General features: G+C 46.7%; 2 protein-coding genes across 5 annotated transcripts; one reads left to right on the forward strand and one right to left on the reverse strand.

Moving 5' to 3' along the window:
• Positions 1-306: 306 nt before the first annotated feature.
• On the reverse strand, positions 307-6,520 carry ARPC4 (actin related protein 2/3 complex subunit 4). Its single transcript, XM_074198617.1, has 6 exons — positions 6,183-6,520; positions 5,873-5,991; positions 5,176-5,287; positions 3,772-3,867; positions 2,206-2,376; positions 307-571 (listed from the first exon to the last, which is right to left on the reverse strand). The coding sequence occupies exons 1-6, from the start codon at positions 6,513-6,515 to the stop codon at positions 566-568; spliced, it is 837 nt and encodes a 278-aa protein (XP_074054718.1). The 5' UTR covers positions 6,516-6,520; the 3' UTR covers positions 307-565.
• A 67-nt stretch (positions 6,521-6,587) lies between these two features.
• TADA3 (transcriptional adaptor 3) lies at positions 6,588-15,507 on the forward strand. Of its 4 annotated transcripts, none has more exons than XM_074198620.1 (9): positions 6,588-6,768; positions 8,750-8,978; positions 10,295-10,545; positions 10,706-10,853; positions 11,027-11,168; positions 11,276-11,379; positions 12,012-12,121; positions 12,361-12,546; positions 14,432-15,506. In XM_074198620.1, exons 2-9 carry the CDS (start codon positions 8,772-8,774, stop codon positions 14,622-14,624), a joined length of 1,341 nt encoding a protein of 446 aa, XP_074054721.1. In that variant the 5' UTR covers positions 6,588-6,768; positions 8,750-8,771; the 3' UTR covers positions 14,625-15,506. The 4 variants fall into 4 exon arrangements, with proteins under 4 accessions (XP_074054721.1, XP_074054722.1, XP_074054719.1 ...); XM_074198621.1 differs by lacking the exon at positions 6,588-6,768 and adding an exon at positions 6,911-7,189 and having other exon boundaries at positions 14,432-15,507; XM_074198618.1 differs by lacking the exon at positions 6,588-6,768 and having other exon boundaries at positions 6,911-8,978; positions 14,432-15,507.
• Positions 15,508-17,834: the final 2,327 nt, after the last annotated feature.

Consider the following 17,834-nt stretch of genomic DNA (forward strand, 5'->3'; position numbering starts at 1 on the left):
CTGCTCCAGGCTCCAGGGAGCTCCTGGGCACAATCAGGGCCTTATTCTCCTACCTCTGGCCATTAAGGTAGCAGCGCCTCATCAGCTCCACCCTCCCCCTTCCCTCTCTCCCCAACCCAGGACCAAGGAGGCCTTGGGGAGAAAGAGAAAGGGCAGCCTTAAGCCTCTCTCCCTTGCAATTCTGGAGGGGGGGGGGGGGGAAGGAAAGCCACAGTCACCTTTTGGCTCCAGGCCCGCCCAGACCCACAGCGACCAGTAAAGCAACTGGAGGTGGTTGCATTGGTTTAAAAAAAAAAAGACAAAAGGTTACAGTGTCCTACAAGCACAGAATTTTAAATTTCAAGACATTAAAAAAAAACCTGTCCCAGCCCAGGGGACTGAACACTGAAGGCCAGGCTGACCCACTGGGTCTTGCAGGTCTCCTGCCGTTTTCTCTTTCCAATAGCAAGCTCTCTGGTCTGCACCCCACATCCCCAAGTCCCATCCCTCTCGGGCAGCTTCCATTCTACAGGGCAGCTTGGGAGAAAGGATGAGAAGAGGGAGCAGCCAACGGTTCAGGCAGACTCTAAAACTGAAAAGAAAACAAAAGGAGAAGTTGAGGTTAGCACTACATTCTCCCTCTTCCACTATCCAATATACCTCTCCCCTCCCCCAATTAGACATTGCTTATTCAGCAAACACTTAATAAAGCTCCTACTGTGGGTCCTGTCCTGGGTGACCAAGGATCACAGACCCACATTCTTTAATTCATGGACCCAGGATTTAATATTTCACTGGTTACCCCACTGCCAACATCCAACTCTGAGGCCCCTCCTTTATGCTGAGGGTCCCTGGGTGCTTGAATGCCCCATCTTCTGTTCTAGCCAGAATGACATCAGGCCAACCAGATCCAGCAGAGGTCTGGTGGCAGGCTGTCACCAAATATCAGTCCAGTCTAATTTGGAGATTTGTTACCAGAGGGTGGACAACTAAACCTGGAGTTGTTTTAAGGTCATACACAGCAAAACACAGACTTCAGGAAGAAGGGCCAGTGGCCCTCTGCATTGGTGGCAGCATGAAATGGAACTCTGATGATGACAGAAATCTTTCTCATCTAATTTCCCCACAAGGCCTAGACCATAGACAGTGGATGCTAACAAAGGGCTGTTAACTGATCCCAACATCAAAGCCTTCAGCTACATCTTTTCAAGGTAAGGCTGGCCCTCAGGTCCTTGAAGTTGACACCAGCGGACTGGAAAAGCTTCAAAGAGTCAGTGATAATAAAATCTGCCATCAAAAGGAAGCTTATCTATTCCTAAGGGGCTGGCTATCAGATGGTCATATCAGTGTATTTTTTAGCCACAGCAACTCAGGTACACGACTAAGGTAGAGCACATTGCCTCGGTCAAGTGTCCACACAGATGAAGTCCTGGATCCTTGAAATGATGAAATAGAAGTTGAATGAACTGTTTCACCCTCAGCCTGGGATGTTCAACAAATAAGTACATAATGAGGGATTCAAAGCTACCAGATGTAAAATCCCTGAGGGCAGGGATTATTTTATACATCTTGCCATCTCCCCAGGTACCTGTACATAGTGCAATAAATATTTGTTGAACTGAGCCTCTCATTTCTAGAGCTGTGCTTATTACATCTATTTTCTGCAGACAGCACAAGTTCTAATTAAATCCCGGGAGAAACTAGTCGTATTGTCATTTTTAGCAAAGTGAACTTCTGGACAGGGTCTACACTTTTCTAGGCTTAATAAATACAATAGTATTTGGACTTCTGAACACACCAAAAGACGAAGTCCTCTGAGATGCACATGTGTACACCCACACCCACCCAGTGCTATTACACTGTCTGGAGTAGGTCTTCCCTTAAAAAGGTCCCTAGAACTATAAAGAAATAGACAACTCTGTGAGGAGTAAATGAAAATAGATTAAAAACTAGCTGCAGAAATCAAGCTTGGCAAACCATGGTCACCCCTCTCTTCTGTCTTTGTAGAATATTACTTAGATAAATACTTCCAGGATAGGAATATTTTGAGGTGCTGGGATGAGGTTACCAAGAGTAACCTCTCCAGACCCAGGCCTAAAGCAACTGGTTGCAGTAGGGTTTCCTTCCATCCCTAGTAATTGTTCTGGGAAGAAATTCCATTTTCTAGACATCTTTCTACTAAAAAAGGCGATCTGATTCCTATGCCACAGTCTTCAATATTCTCACATTCTTGAGGAACTCCTCTGCCACAATACGAGCACGAGCATTGACCGACAACTTCATTTCACTGATCTCCTTATCAATCTCCTCCATGAAGTGGATCACAAAGTCCACCAGTTTGTGTTTGTACATTTGCTCTGTGTGGAAGTTTGTGATCAGGAAACTGATATCATAACCCTGAGAACAGAAAAACAAACAGGAAAAAATGAGCAGTTTATTTGCTGCAATAATATTGAAACCCAACCTCCTCACAAGCTTAATTTATCCTTCAACTTTTGGGGGGTTTGTGAGGGTAGTGAACCCTCAAGTGCACTTATCTTTGAGATATCTCAGGATAAATTGTGATTTGGAGGGAAGAAATGTATTCTCAAATTGATCATGACATAAGGGTCATCCTAAATAATAATTCTTTTCACTAGCACTAATCTTATATTCTGCCTAGAAAGTTATAGCCTTTTTTTTCTTAAATCTTATTTTTGGAGTAACTGTTACTCCATCTACCACAGAATCATAGGGCATTACAGATCTAAATTATACAAATTTTATAGAGACACTGAAAAACAGTATGAATATTGGTAGAGTTTTAGATGTGGAGTCAGAGGAGTTGAGCAACCCTGATTAAATCATTTAAATTCACATGGTCTCAGTTTTCTCACATACACAATGATGGGGGTAAGATTAAATGATTCCTAAGACTTCAAATCCTTATTTTTTTTTCCTTTGGTTTTTGCAAAACAGTGGGGTTAAGTGACTTGCTGAAGGTCAGAGTTAAGTAAGTATTAAATGTCTGAGGCCAGATTTGAATTCAGGTCCTTAAGACTGCAGGACTGGTGCTCTATCAACTGTACCACCTAGCTGCCTGAGATTAAGATGAAAAATCTCTGTAGTGGCAGTGCTGCCATCACCAGACAGAATGGTGTAATGGGAATGGCACTGAAGTGAGAATGCCAGGAGCTTCAGATCTCAGAGCAGCCTCTTACCAGCTAGCCAAGTGCCAATGGGGCAAACCAACCCCTCAAAGCATTAGATTCTTAAATTGTAAGATGGGGAAATGAATACCTCAGTGATCTAAAGACTGAACGAGATAGTGCATAAAACCAAAACTGAAAACTTTTACATTTCCCCAACTAGATTAGGCACATATGCCTCTTTGTAATACACCCAGTCATTAAGCTGTAAGAATGGCTTCTCCTAAGCCTATGATAAATAATACCCTTCCTTCCCAGCCAAAGAAAAGAAAATTCACTGACTACTGCCAGAAGGAAGATTTCAAGATGGTGATGTCTGGCCTTTAGCTAGTCAAGATTGGGGATATCAGAAACGATCATTGATCCAGGAACAATCTTGGAATGAATGAAATGCTGTCTCAAGATACTGGTCTATCCCACTGAAAATTCTCACGTGTCATGGAGACAGGTGGACAAATGAGCAAATAAAAAAAAAGGAGAAACACATTTTGAGTCAGGAAAAACAGAAAGGTTTATTAACCTATCAAAGTTCTGAACCCAGGACACATCAATCATAGATAAATTCTCCCTGGTTAAGTGCTTCAGATTCAGGCCTCTAGCTTACCTCCACAGGCTTCCTACGCAAGATGAAAAAGTTCTCTGCTCTCATCATCATGAAGCGCATGAATTTATGGCAAAGGATCTTCTCAATCTCATCAGCCTGCAGAGACCAATAAAAACCAGGTTTCCAGAAAGCCAGCACAAGAAGATGATATAAATAGCACAATGACTGGGCCCTCACTGTCTCACATCCCAATCCTTCAGAGGTTGGCCATTCTGAGGCCAGTGCCTTGCAATGTCCCGGAAACCAAAAGGAAAGAAACTAAGCTTCAAAAATGAATAAAGTATATTAGGGAAAGTTGCCCCCCATTTAAGAATAGTATGTGAACAAAGGGGTTCCATGTACTTGTTTTAACATTTTGATATCACTGGTTTCTGTTGTAATTGCACTACAAAAATTACTCTGAGAAATTTTTGTTCTTGGGAACTAGTTGTATTTCCTTCAGATGAAGTATAAATATAGCTTTTGTTGTTCAGTTATTTCAATTTGTCTGCCACCGTGTGACCCCATTTGGGGTTTTCTTGGTAAACAGAGTGGTTTGTCATTTTCCTCTGCAGTTCATTTTTACAGATGAAGGAACTGAAGTAAACAGGGTTAAGTGACTTGTCTAAGGGCAGATTTGAACTCAGGGAAAAAAGTCTTTCTGACTCCAAGCCCAGCACTCTACTACATCACCTACTATTCTTCTCTTCCACAAAAAAGTCAAAAAGCCTGGCTCCAGAAAATGGGAAAAGAGATCAGTCTTATCCATTTTGTACCACAATACTAAAATATATCTGAATTTGTAATATGTTAGAAAATGATATGTATTTACATTTCATTTTATGTTTACAAATTATGTTCAACTATTTCATTTGGTCCTGCAAAGTAAGAAAAGTATTATCCTCAATTTATGTACAGGAAAATTGAGGCTCACAAAAACAAAACCTTTGTCTGTGACCTGCCCAAGTCCACAAGCCCGACATGCAGCTCTGACTCTACTACTGGGGCTCTACCCATTATAACTTGTAAAAACTAACAACTGGAAAAGATTCAATTTGCTACTTATTTTATGAAAGAATCTAATCTGACTCCATAGCGATTACCTTTCTAAAGCAGTTGGGTCCCAGAACATATCAATCTGTTCCATTTCACTGGTTTTTTTTTCTCAACAATCTGATTTCAGGGCCCTATGTCCTCCATGTCATGCAGAATTTCTAACCCCAGTCTCCAGTTTTGTTTTGTTTTTTTTTTCGGTTTTTGCAAGGCAGTGGGGTTAAGTGGCTTGCCCAAGATCACACTGCTAGGTAATTATTTAAGTATCTGAGCCCAGATTTGAACTCAGGTGCTCCTGACTCCAGGGTCCGCCGTGCCACCTAGCTGCCCCCCAGTCTCCAGTTTTAAATAGTCCTGATGTGTTCAACTTACTTGTTTCACAGCGATGCTGACTCTGACAGAGTTGATGGAACCCTCGATGAGAACCTTTTCCTTCTCATTCCTGCTGATGGTCACAGGCTGTAACAGGAGTTCTTTGCTACTCCTATAAATGTAGTGGCAAAGATTCCACTGTCACTGGATGGACAGCATAGTCCAGAAGACCCCACAATAGGTCCTAAAATCACCAACTAAGATAAAGCAGAAGGTGGACAAGTCTAGCTAACTTGCACAGATGCTTCAAAAGCTGAACCGAAGTGATCAGCTATACGAGTTAAGAACTTTGTTCAAGAAGGCGGCCATGACCTCAGGAGGGCGGTGTCATGACCCGTGGGTGAAGGGGGACGGAGGGCATGCTATGCCAGGCCTCCAGCCTCACTTTCTCCTCTGGAGCCGCCCGGGTCCAGTGACCGGATACGGATCAGGCCCGTCAAAGAGGGTCCTGGATGTGAGGCAATGCATTCAGCGCCTCGTCCCCGGCCCCACGGCTGAGGCTGGATCTGGACTCGGGTCCTCCTCCCACCCAGCTGCCAACAAGGGGGCTGAGGCCTGCCGGGCGCGGCCACGGCCAAGGTCCTCGGGCGTCTGATCCCGAACGCTGGTGCTCTCTGGCTGGCCGTGTCAAGTACGGAGAAAGGGGAAGTGCCGAGTCGGGCTGCGAGGCCCGGCCCGGCCGGCCGGCCCTTCCTACCTGACTTCCACCTCGGGCTTGTTGTGCCGCTCCACCACTTGGGAGGAGAAGTTCTCCAGGCAGAGGGCGGCCTGCAGCGTGGCCCGCACGGCACTCAGGTAGGGGCGGAGAGTGGCAGTCTGCGGGGAGAGCACAGCCCGGATGGCGCGGGGCTCCGCGGCGGCCCCCTCCTCCCCGGCCCCACGCCCGCCCCTGCGGCTCTGCCGAGCCCCCTCCTGGGCACCTCCCCGGGCCGCTCGGCTCCCGCCCCGCCGCGAGGCCGCCCCCGTCCCCCAGCCCCGGGCCCCGCCGGGGACCCCCCGGCTCTCACCATCGCTGGTACTGGCTCGGCCGGAAAGCGGAAGTGCCGGGCTGCCCTGGCTCCGGGGCGCCGTCTCTTCCGGGAGCCGGGCCCGGGCGCTACCACCGCCGCCGCGGGGGCAGGGGTGGCCGGCGCCGCGTGACGCCGGATGCTCCTCTCTGCCCCGGCTCCTGCGCGGGCTCTCCCTCGGCCGCGCCTCGGCCATCTCCGCGGCGCCCGCCACGGCCGCGGGAGCTTCCGTCCCGGCCGTCCTCCCCTGCCCTTCCCGCACCCTCCGCCCGTCTCCCCCCCCCCCTCCGTCTGCGCCGGAAAGTAGGGCCCGGCGGGCCGCGCTGGCTCCATATTAGGCGCGGGCCAGGCCGGCGCTCGCCCCGCCCCTTCCGGCCCCGGCCCCGCCCTCCCGCCCGCGGTCTGCCGCTGCCCAGGCCCGAGCCCCGCGGCTCCGCGGCCTCGCCCGGACCGGGCCCGGCCCCCCGTGCACCCCGGGCCGCAGTGGGCCGGCGGTTAGCGTCGCTCGTGGATCCCGACCGGCGAGGGCCCGAGGCCGGGCGGGCGCGCCCCGTGCATCCGGAGAGCGAGCGCCCGGGCCGTGAAGGTGGAGGCGGGACCGCGGCGAGGGCGTGGGGCGTGGGGGAGGGGCGGGAGGCGCCCCCGGCCCGGGCCTCGGAGCCCCTCCTTCGTCCCCGCCCCCTCGGGCCCTCAGGCCCCCCGGGCCGCGGCTCGTGGAGCACGCGTGGCCACGTGCGACCCTCCTGCCCGGAGCGGGGCGTCGCCGGGCAGTGGCGGCCCCCTCTGCACCCAGGCTGGGGCTCCTCTTGGGGGGCGGTTGACGGGCAGAAGCCCTGGCATTCTTGAGTTTGAATACCGTGCCAAGGGAGGAAGTTGAGGGAAGAGATGCGAGGTCGCAAGTAGATAGCCAGGTGGAAGCCGAAGGGTCTCGGACTGCCTGGCCATGGATGCCTTGTGGCCCGGGTGGCGCCTGTCCAGCCGGAGTGCCATCCTCGGTGCCCTCGGAGGTTCACTTCTCTTCATATCCCTTCTTGGTGACATCAGCAGCTTTCATCCCTCTCGCCTCTTAAAAAAGGCTTTTCCTGATTTCTCCTGGTTGTAGTCTCTCCCTTCCCCACGTTACTTTGTATTTATTATATATATATATATATATATATATGTATATATGTATATATGTATATACATGTATTTCCTACTTATGTGTGTACATATTATCTCCCCTCAGGAGGATGCAGCTGACTCTCCAGTCTCCAGGGCAGCATGGTCTGTTGGATAGAGCACTCACTGTCCCTGGGGTCAGGTGGATCCGAGTTCTTCTGTAGGCATTAGTTGTGGGACCCTGGACAATTGGTTTTCTCTGAAAAATGGAGGGTGGGGAAGGAAGGATTAGATTCCTTGTCATCAAGGCCCTTGCTATCCGGTCCCCAATCTTTCTCACATCCAGCCGTGTCTCACTAGTTACGTGCAAGATAACTTCTCCAGGATGTCCGGAACATAATGTATTAACTTTGCATAGACCCATTCCTCTTCCTGTCTTCCCTTTTTTTCTGGTGAGTGCTCTATTCCCTAGGCCATGCTACCTCTTACTTTGGTATTTGGGAGTCAACTGCATCCTACTAAGGGGAAACTGTGTTTAGAGACAAGTAAGTACAAAACCCCACCATGCTTCTGGTTATCTATGTTCAAAACCTTGAACTCATTCCCAGCTCCTCCTTTTCTTACATCTCATATTCAAGCAGTTGCCAAGACCTGGCAATTCTACCTCCGATATTTCTCAAGTCTGTCCTCTTGCATTTACTCACACGTTCTCTGACATACAAAGGAAACTTCTGTGACTCTCTATAGCCTTAGGTTAGAAGAAGACTCCTCTGCTGGCATTTAAATGCCTTTAGGTTCATTCTTCTTCCGCTGGCATGTGGCCTCCCAGACACCCCAGCCCAACTTGCCTTACATATTCTTCCCAGCACTTGCCATGATGTCTTTATGATTTCACAAAGGTGTCCCTCAGGGTCAGCAGAAATGCCAACTCCTGCAAAAGTTGGTATTGCTCTATACCCCAAATGAATTTTTGTTTGTTCTGTATATTTTTAGAGTTTATCTGCATACAGACATATACCATATATATATATATATGTATATATACACATTTACATACATGTAAACATATATGCCATATACAGTGTGTGTATGTGTGTAATTTCTCCTTAGTACCATATTAATTCTTCAAGGGCAAAAACAATTTTTATCTTTAATATTCTTGTTCCCTAGCACAGTGCCTAAGCACAGATGCTTATGGGTTGAAGAATGAAAAAGAAAAGGGAATTAGGGAAAAGGGAGCAGGAAATAACCTGGGTGAGGTAGAAAGCACAGGAACCCTGTGAGAGCCACAGCTGGTGATAGTAAAGCAGGGGGAGAATTATGGTCAGCTTTGGAGAAAAGAGACTGAAGAATGAGAAGTGGGGAGGAGAAATACTATGTCCACACTGGAGGGCCCACCTCCCATTTCTGGTCCACCTCCTGGGCCACACCTCTCCCATTTCTGGCCAATTGACTATTTTCCTTTCCAGCCCTTTAGAGCATACAAGGACCATGAGTGAGCTCAAGGACTGCCCCCTGCAGTTCCATGACTTCAAGTCCGTGGACCACTTGAAGGTATGTCCCCGCTACACGGCCGTGCTGGCCCGCTCAGAAGATGATGGCATCGGCATCGAGGAGCTCGACACCCTGCAGCTAGAGCTGGAGAACCTGCTGTCTTCGGCCAGCAGACGTCTTCGGGTGCTGGAGGCTGAGACCCAGGTGACTCCTTCCTTTAACTCATCCCTGGCCAAGTAGGACCGGAGCAGGCAGGTGTTGCTCTGCCACCCCGTGGCTCTAGAGGCCTTTCCATGCTGTGGGTGTAGATGCTTTGGGGAATTAGGAAAGACAAAGAAAGTTTACACACTTGGAAGGCAGACCAGATGTAAAAACTGTATAGATACCCAGTGCTGAGTGCTGGGGAGGGAAGTGCCATCACAACATGGGGTCATAAATGCCTAGGAAGGCTGTCAAGATGAATATCTGAGTTGTAATTCATATCACTAGGTAACCAGCAGCACATTTTTGAGGGCTTATGTCCCTTAGATTACAGCTTTTCTTGGAGTGAAAATAATTCTATTGACTGCTTTGCCTTAGTAATTTGCTATATTTTCCCGTGTATTAGATGCACCCTTTTTTGAAAAATTTGGGGTCTAAAAACTGGGTTTGTCTTATACAGCGGTTGTAGATGTTTTTACTTGCATTTTCCGCTTTTTTGCACTTATTTTTGTGCTCATCTTTTGTAGATTTTTTACTTGTATTTCCCGCTTGTTGTCTTTGTGTTTATTGTTGTAGGTTTTCTTACTTGCATTTCCTGCTTGCTGTCTTTGTGTTTGTGCTCATTGTTGATTTTTTTACTTGTATTTCCCCTCTTTTTCCACACTTCTTGTCTTTGCGCTCATTGTTTCACATTTGTTACTGGTATATTAGGTTACGTTTTGCTACGTTCTGCCCAGAATTGGCTCAGAAAAGATTTTCGTACAATGCTGAATTCAAGTTAAAAGGATCCAGTTTGCAAAAGTGAATGGAAATCATGCTGCTGAGTGTAAGTTTGGTCTTCCTCCAACTAAGAAAACAATCTGAGACTGGCTACTGAAAGAAGAAACCTACTGAAAATGCCCTGGCAGAAGAAGGGCATGAGAGGCAAGTCAGCCAAATGGCCTGAGTTAGAGAGAGAATGGAAGAGATGGATTGAAGAGCAAAGGGCCAATGGAATTCCTGTGTCCACAAAGATGGTTCAGCAGGAGGCCAGAAGAATTGCCAATAAAAAGGAAGTTACTGATTTCAAAGGACAACACAATGGTGCTTCAGGTTCATGAAACAGAATGGACTAAGCATGCACATACACACCAGACTTGCCCAAAAGATGCCTGAAAGTTATGAGCAGAAGGTCCTTGAATTTCATGATAAATAAAACTTGAGTTCAATAACTTTATGTAATACATTTTTTTTCAAATTTCGGGCCCCAAAATTAAGGTGCATCTTATACACGGGAGCATCTTATACATGGGGAAATACGGTATCTGTCTGTCTTTCAGATCCTGACCGACTGGCAAGATAAGAAAGGTGACCGGCGATTCCTGAAGCTGGGCCGGGATCATGAACTAGGAGCCCCCGCAAAACATGGCAAGCCCAAAAAACAGAAGCTTGAAGGAAAGGCAGGTCATGGGCCCGGGCCTGGGCCTGGCCGGCCCAAGTCCAAGAACCTTCAGCCCAAGATCCAAGAATATGAGTTCACAGATGACCCCATTGATGTGCCACGGATTCCCAAGAATGATGCTCCTAACAGGTGCAGGGCTGGGAGAAGTCAAGGGAATGGGTTATCAGGAATCGGGAGGGACCTTAGGGGGGATTCTGATTTCCTGGGGGCTATCATTGTTCTCTGTGATAATAAGCATGTAGAATGGGGCCACCCATAAGCAGGTACTTAATACAGTGGCTGATAATAGGCGAGGGGACTGTCTGTGCTCAGGGCCAGGCTCTGCTCCCAGGTTCTGGGCTTCCGTGGAGCCGTACTGTGCTGACATCACCAGTGAGGAAGTACGAACGCTGGAAGAGCTGCTGAAGCCCCCAGAAGATGAGGCTGAGCATTACAAGGTAGACCCTTCTCAGCACCGCCCCTTGTCGGACCCTGTTTGGGCAGGGAGTGTCAGAGGCTTAGACCACCTCAAGCTCTGGTTCTGAAAAACATTGAATAAGGAAGGAAAAACCATAAGTCTTTGGTTTGATTGGTTCTCATCCTATTGAGGTTGGTTGCTTTTTCCATACAGATCCCGCCTCTGGGGAAGCACTATTCCCAACGCTGGGCCCAAGAGGATTTACTGGAAGAACAGAAGGATGGGGCCCGGGCGGCAGCTGTAGCAGACAAGAAGAAAGGCATTATGGGACCATTGACTGAACTGGACACTAAAGGTATTCTCCTTAGTTTAGTCAGTTTACTTTTTTCCTCCTCATCCTTGTAAGATCCAAAGAAAATATCTCAACTGTGCCTAATGATCCACCTAACTCTCTGGTTCCAGATGTGGATGCATTGCTTAAGAAGTCAGAGGCCCAGCATGAGCAGCCTGAAGATGGGTGTCCCTTTGGCCCTCTAACTCAACGGCTTCTTCAGGCTTTGGTGGAGGTGAGAATCCAGACTGCTGGGGATCCCAAGATGCTATAGTTCAGTGGGCTCCAATTGAGATCAAGGCAGTTTGACATGAGAAGAAGCTCTAGCTTTGGATAAAAGCACCTAGTTTCAAATGTTGCCTCTCACTCCCTGGGTGCCCTTTGGCAAATCACTTAACTGTTGTGGCCCTTAGTTTCTTCATCTATAAAATGAGGGAGTTAGACTAGAAGTCCCTTTCACTTCTAGGTCTGTGGTCTTAAACTTGAGCATGTAACCTCATGGGACTGCAATTGTCCTGGAAAGTCATTGGAAGAGTTGGGGTGTTCCTGTCCCCTGGAGATCATGGCCTAATGGAAGGAGGACATAGATGCTCGAGAAAAGGCTGAAAAACTTGTTCTATTCAAGCATTATTTTTTACAGAAGAGAGTGTTTGCTGCAGTGATTGTAGAGGCCAGAACCCTTGCTCTTAGTATAGGAAGACTTTTCTGGAGAAAGTTAGACAAGAGCAGGGTGTTTTAGAGAGCAGTGCTGTGATTTGTGGAAAGGATGATCTGTCAAAGACTGGGAGGCTAGGGAGGAGGTGACTAGTGTAGGCGCAGACCTGAGCGTGGTGAGTCTGGAGTCACCTTGCTTTCATGGTCTTCTAGGAAAACATCATCTCCCCCATGGAAGATTCCCCTATCCCAGATGTGTCTGGCAAGGAGTCTGGAGCTGATGGAGCCAGTACCTCCCCTCGAAATCAGAACAAGCCATTCAGGTGAGAAGTATTCCCCTCTCTGGTTCTTCCCCCCCCCCCCCATGGGTCTCTGACTGGAAGAAGGAAGGCCTCCAATGAACAAGACAGGGGCGAGAGGCCCTGAACAGGATCTACAGCTGCCACCTAAATCAGGAAGCAGTTGATTTTCTGTGAACACAGGGCTGCTCCTTTGATGGATGAGGGTGGAGCCGGGATGGGAAGCTTAGGTGATGGTGACCATCTGTCTGATCCATCCACAGCGTCCCCCATACCAAGTCTCTGGAGGGACGAATAAAGGAGGAGCTGATAGCCCAGGGCCTGCTGGAGTCCGAGGACAGACCGGCTGAGGACTCAGAGGATGAGGTCCTTGCTGAGCTGAGGAAGCGGCAGGCTGAACTGAAGGCCCTCAGTGCCCACAACCGAACCAAGAAGCATGATCTCCTCAGGTGAGCTTGAGTCATTGCTTGTTATTAGGCATGGTTATTATTTGGTCATTAGGTCAGTTCTCTGCATTGATAGATACCTTGGGTGGTCGTGTGCCACCCACCTCAGTAGGGTTGTCTCTAGGTGAATATAAGCTGCTCTCAGATACCCTCTGAGATCTTTGTGATGCCTCAAGATGGGATGAGGTGACCCTTCATTCTAGAAGTCACTGCCATTGGATCACAAACCTTGGTGGGTTCTACAGAGTTGGAAAGGCTTTGTGTGGCAGGAGCTGTCACCCAGTTAAGGGCAGAGATAGGGCTTCCAGGTGATGATTTTTTTTGCCATATCAGTTCGTGGAAACTACCTACCTCGTCAAAATGGAATCATCAATGTTTGGAATATTTGGGGGTTCCTACTAAGTAGTGTCAAACTGCATATTGGATGTTTTTAGAAATCATGAGCAGATGGGGCAGATTTATAGTCAATCCATCCTAGTAATAACTCTGGCAAGGGCAACAGGGGATAACATTGTGGGAGAAAATCCTGACAGTGAAAGCTGGAAGGATTTTAGACCTAATCTGGTCAAAACCCTCATTTTAAAAATGTTTTGTTGATATCTTTTGTTGTTACATCATAGTCGTTTCTGTGTGTGTGTGTGTGTGTGTGTGTGTGTTTGTATATATATATATATATATATATATATATATATATATATATATATCCCTCTTCTCTACCCAGTGACCTTCAAAGGAAAAAACAGAAAAACTTAACATGTAACTTCATCCTACAGTATTTCATCCTACTCATTTTTTTCTTTTTTTATTAGGATCAATAATCAAACATTTCAAGGCACAGAAGAACAGGGAGGAGAACTGAGCAGAAAGCTTCTGCTTTGCACTATTTTTTAATACAGATGAGCTTAATATGATAGTAACAGATCGGTCAGGGTCCCCTTTTGTATCTCCCCTCATTTCTCTCTGTGCAGATATCTTATGCCCCTCATTTTTCTTAGGAGAAAACTGAGGTCCAGAGAAGAGTGATTTGACTGATGTCACTTAGTTAATTAATATCAAAATCTGGGTTAGAATTTGAATTTCTAGGAAATTGTGAGTGACTTTTAATAGTCCTTTCGGGTGATGTCATGGATAGAGCAGTGCTTCTGGAGTCAGAAGGACCTGAGTTCAAATCCAGTCTCAGACACTTAATAATTACCTAGCTGTGTGACTTTGAGCAAGTCACTTAACCCCATTGCCTTAAAAAAAATAGTCCATTCTAGAAGTGAGCAGACTGAAACTTTGCTGAGAGAAGAGACTGGTCTGGGTCCTCTGGCATTGCTAGGCCACTCGGCTGGTCATGTATTGCATGTCTGGAAAAGGACTTTCTCTCCTCTCAATGTATTTATGGTTTAAGCAAGAAAACAAGGACAAGAATGTAAAACTTGACAGTTTTCAGATCCCCTTGAAATAGCAGTTCTTTACCTCAGGTCACTGAACTTTGTGTTTATTTTAATATTTGATGTCTTCAAATATTTCTTATTTGCTTGGGAATCCTTTGTATTGTATGTTATGCTTTTAATCTGAGAAGGGATTTAGAGGTTTCACTGGACTGCTTCTATGATTGCTTCATGAAGAAGCCCATGACTCTGACCAGAATCTTGGGCTGTTTCGAATTGTTCTGTTTTTAATTAAGTGGTTGACTAGAATTGGGTTGTTTTTTTTTTCTTTCAGTTTTTTGTTTTTGTTTTGTTATTTTGAGTGGAATGGAACCTGGAGAGCTCAGCTGTGTTGGGTGTAGACCAGAGTAGTGAACTGATGTGATTCAGACTGGGAAGAGTTTTGGGGGGATTTTGAAGAAGAGTCAGGGGATACTCACCAATAGGACTGAACAATGTTGTGGTCTTTTTAGGTTGGCCAAAGAAGAAGTGAATCGTCAGGAACTGAGGCAGCGGGTACGCATGGCAGACAACGAGGTCATGGATGCTTTTCGGAAGATCATGGCTGCCCGGCAAAAGAAAAGGACTCCCACCAAGAAGGAAAAAGACCAGGCCTGGAAGACGCTGAAGGAGCGGGAGAGCATCCTTAAACTTCTGGATGGATAGCCAGGCTGCCCTGCTTCCTGGTTCTTCTCTTTCTCCCAAACCTTAATGCTTAGAAGAATGGGAAGACCTTAGTCCCTTCCTCTGGCAGAATGGGTGGGAGCTGCTGTCTACTGGCCGCCTCTCTTCACTGGACATTTTAGACAATGCCCAGTCAGGGAGCAGAGGGATCAGCTGGGCTGGAGCTGGCCCCAGGCTGTGCTTGACTTTTCATGAGAGATTGATGTCTTGGGCTAGGCTTCCCTTTCTCCCTGTGCCTGACTGTTGTCCCTTCTTCCCTTTCTTCTATCCAAGGACTTTGACCCTGTGTTTTTCTGAGGTGTGAACTTTAGAGTAAACAGACTGCTCTGATTTTTAAGAATATAATACAAGTCGCAGTGTCATCTCTTGGAGTAGAAACAAGGAACCCAAGTAGGAGGGTTGGGGGAAGGAGGCGACAGTGAGATGTGAAATGGGAGTCATCTCTCACTTGGAGACAGCACCAAGAGCCAGAGCCTTCCTGATGCCAAGATGTATGTTAGTTGCTCTGAGGGGATACACATGACTAAGGAACTCTCTATGTCTTGGGGTGTTAAGAATTGTGAAAAATTAGGGAATGATCCAGGGCAGAATATAATCAGATACTACGTGGCTATGGCCTAAAAGTACTGGGGTAATCTGAGGAGAGAAGTGGAACTGACAAAAACCTGGTCTAAGAGAATTTCTGGGTAGGGCCCTCCGAGCAAAGGGAGAGGCCTTGGCCAGAGCAGAAGCTTATCCATGTAGATGGTCCAGGAGGGGTCTACTCCTCCCAGAGGGAGGAATTCTGGGCACCTTTGCTGAAATCCCTCTCTGTTGTCACAGTAAGGAATGGGGGAGGAGAAATGAAAATCCCCTAAATGCAATGGGAAGGAAACCACTATCTTGGCAAGGAAGTGGAAGGAGTGGGGGGGGGGGGTTCCCTTGGCTTCACAGTCAATTTGGAATGTATTTTGTCAAACAGTGGGAACTCATGTGGTATGGCATTTTTCTATTTAATTAGGCTATTTTGAACTTCCCTGAAAACATAAACATAACATTGTTTCTGGGAGGGAACTTCCAGACTAGCTAACAAACTAACTCTGGGAATATAGCCTGTTTGTTAATTGGGGAGGGCTTTTAATGACCAACAAGGTGGATGTGTAAACATCATAGAAATAAGCCGTTATTGGACTAAAACTTGTGGCTGGCCTTCCAGTTCCCTATTCTAAGGGCCCTGAGAGATGGAAAGAGCTTATTAGACCCATTACCCTCCCTGACCTTGCTAACCAGTGGACAGTCAGCAGAAAGTCATGGGCTTTCCAAAAATGAATATCTTAACCTATGGTAAGAAGAAACTGATGGAGACAAGGCATGAGTGAACCTGTGGGCCAAGGCAAAGTAAGAAAAGGATTCAGGAAGGGCATTGGCAGCTTCTGCAAAGTCTTCCTTTGTTATTAGGTTTTCTGTTTCTGCTAGCATAACCCCCAACACTAAATTCTTTCTTCATCCTTCCCTCACCCCCATCCCCCAAAAATCATTAATTAAGGACCTTCATCTCTCAGTGGGGTCAGAGAAAGAGGATTATAAATAATACCTTGTGGATGGAGTAACATTTGGAGAAAACCCTGGAAAATGTAAAAATAACTTGCAACCAAGTGGGTTGCTGATGAGAGTACAGCAGTAGAGCAGAAGGGGGGGCGTGGCCTGCAACTCGGAACATCAACAAAACTTTAGAGGTCTTAGGATCATAGGTTTAAAAGCTAGAAGGAACCTCGAATGCAACTAGTCCAGTCCTGTTGTGTGAGATGTAGGTTGGGAAGTGGAAGACTGAAAAAGGTGGGAAAAATTGGAAAGAGCTTGAGGCTTTAACATAGACACCTTGGGCCCAGAATTCACTGTGGGGGCAAGGGTGAAGCAAAGGGAACAAGTGTTGACTAAGTGTCCACTGAGTCCCTGGCACCACGCTTTACAATTATCTTGTTTGGTCCACTCAGCAACCCTGAAAGGTAGTTGCTATTATCATCCTCATGTTACTGTTGAGGAAACTGAAGCGGGACTTGCCAAGCTACATTTGGATTTGGGTCTTCCTAGCTCTGGGCCTAGTGCTCTCTCCTCTGTTCCGCCTAGCTGCCTCTAGGATATGACTGCATTTCCCATGCAATCACAGACAATTGATCTGTATTGTGTTTATGAACCTTTTCTATGTTATTAAATTGGACATATCCCTTGAGAGCAAGGACTGTCTTTGCTTTTGTTTATATCCCCAGCTCTTAGCACAATATGTTAGGCACTGGGAGTGTCAAAAGTAAAACCCAGACAACCCCTGTCCTCAAGGAGCTTATATCCTACCTGAGGAGAGGAAATGGACAATATGGACTTTTATAAGTAGATGCCAAATATGTCCAAAGTAAATGCAAGGTGCAGGAAAGTCAGGAAAATATTCATGTAGGACGTGCCCCTTAAGCTGAGGGCTGAAGAGACTAGAGATTATTAAGAGATGAGAGTGACAATATAGACTTATGAGTAGATACTGGGGCAAAGCTATAGAGGCCAGAGATGGCACGAGATGTGGAGGCAACTACTTTGGGTTTGGAGTCTCTGAAAAGGAGTAAATGCATAATGTCGACTGGGTAGGCTACAGAAAGATTGTAAACAGCTTTAAAAGTCAAAAAGAGGAGTTTGAAATGGAGGCTAGAGGTAAGAAGGAGTCACTGAATTTCTTGAGCAGAAGAGTGACAGAATGAGTCACATTTGTGGTTTAGGAATAGGGTTGGGGGGGGAAGGGGGGCAGCTAGGTCCAGTAGATAGAGCACCAGCCCTGGAGTTAGGAGGACCTGAGTTCAAATCCAATCTTAGATATTTACTAGCTGTGTGACCTCAACTCACTTTACTTGTTGGCTTCCATTTTCTCCTCTGTAAAATGAGCTGGAGGCAAATCATTGCAGTATCTTTGCCAAGAAAACCCTAATGGGGTCAGGAAGCATCGGTCATGACTGAAATGACTAAATAAATTCAAGATAGATAGATTCCATAGAAACTGGTGACATCATCAAGAGAGAACACCCAACTTGATAGATAGATAGATGATAGAGTAGATGGATGGATGAATAGATAGATGATAGATAGATGGATAGATGATTGATAGGTAGATAAATAGACAGATGATAGATAGATCCCATAGGAACTGATGAGATCATCAAGAGAGAAGAACAC

Source organism: Macrotis lagotis, chromosome 8 (assembly GCF_037893015.1).
Source record: "Macrotis lagotis isolate mMagLag1 chromosome 8, bilby.v1.9.chrom.fasta, whole genome shotgun sequence".
In the NCBI taxonomy this organism is placed as follows: domain Eukaryota; kingdom Metazoa; phylum Chordata; class Mammalia; order Peramelemorphia; family Peramelidae; genus Macrotis; species Macrotis lagotis.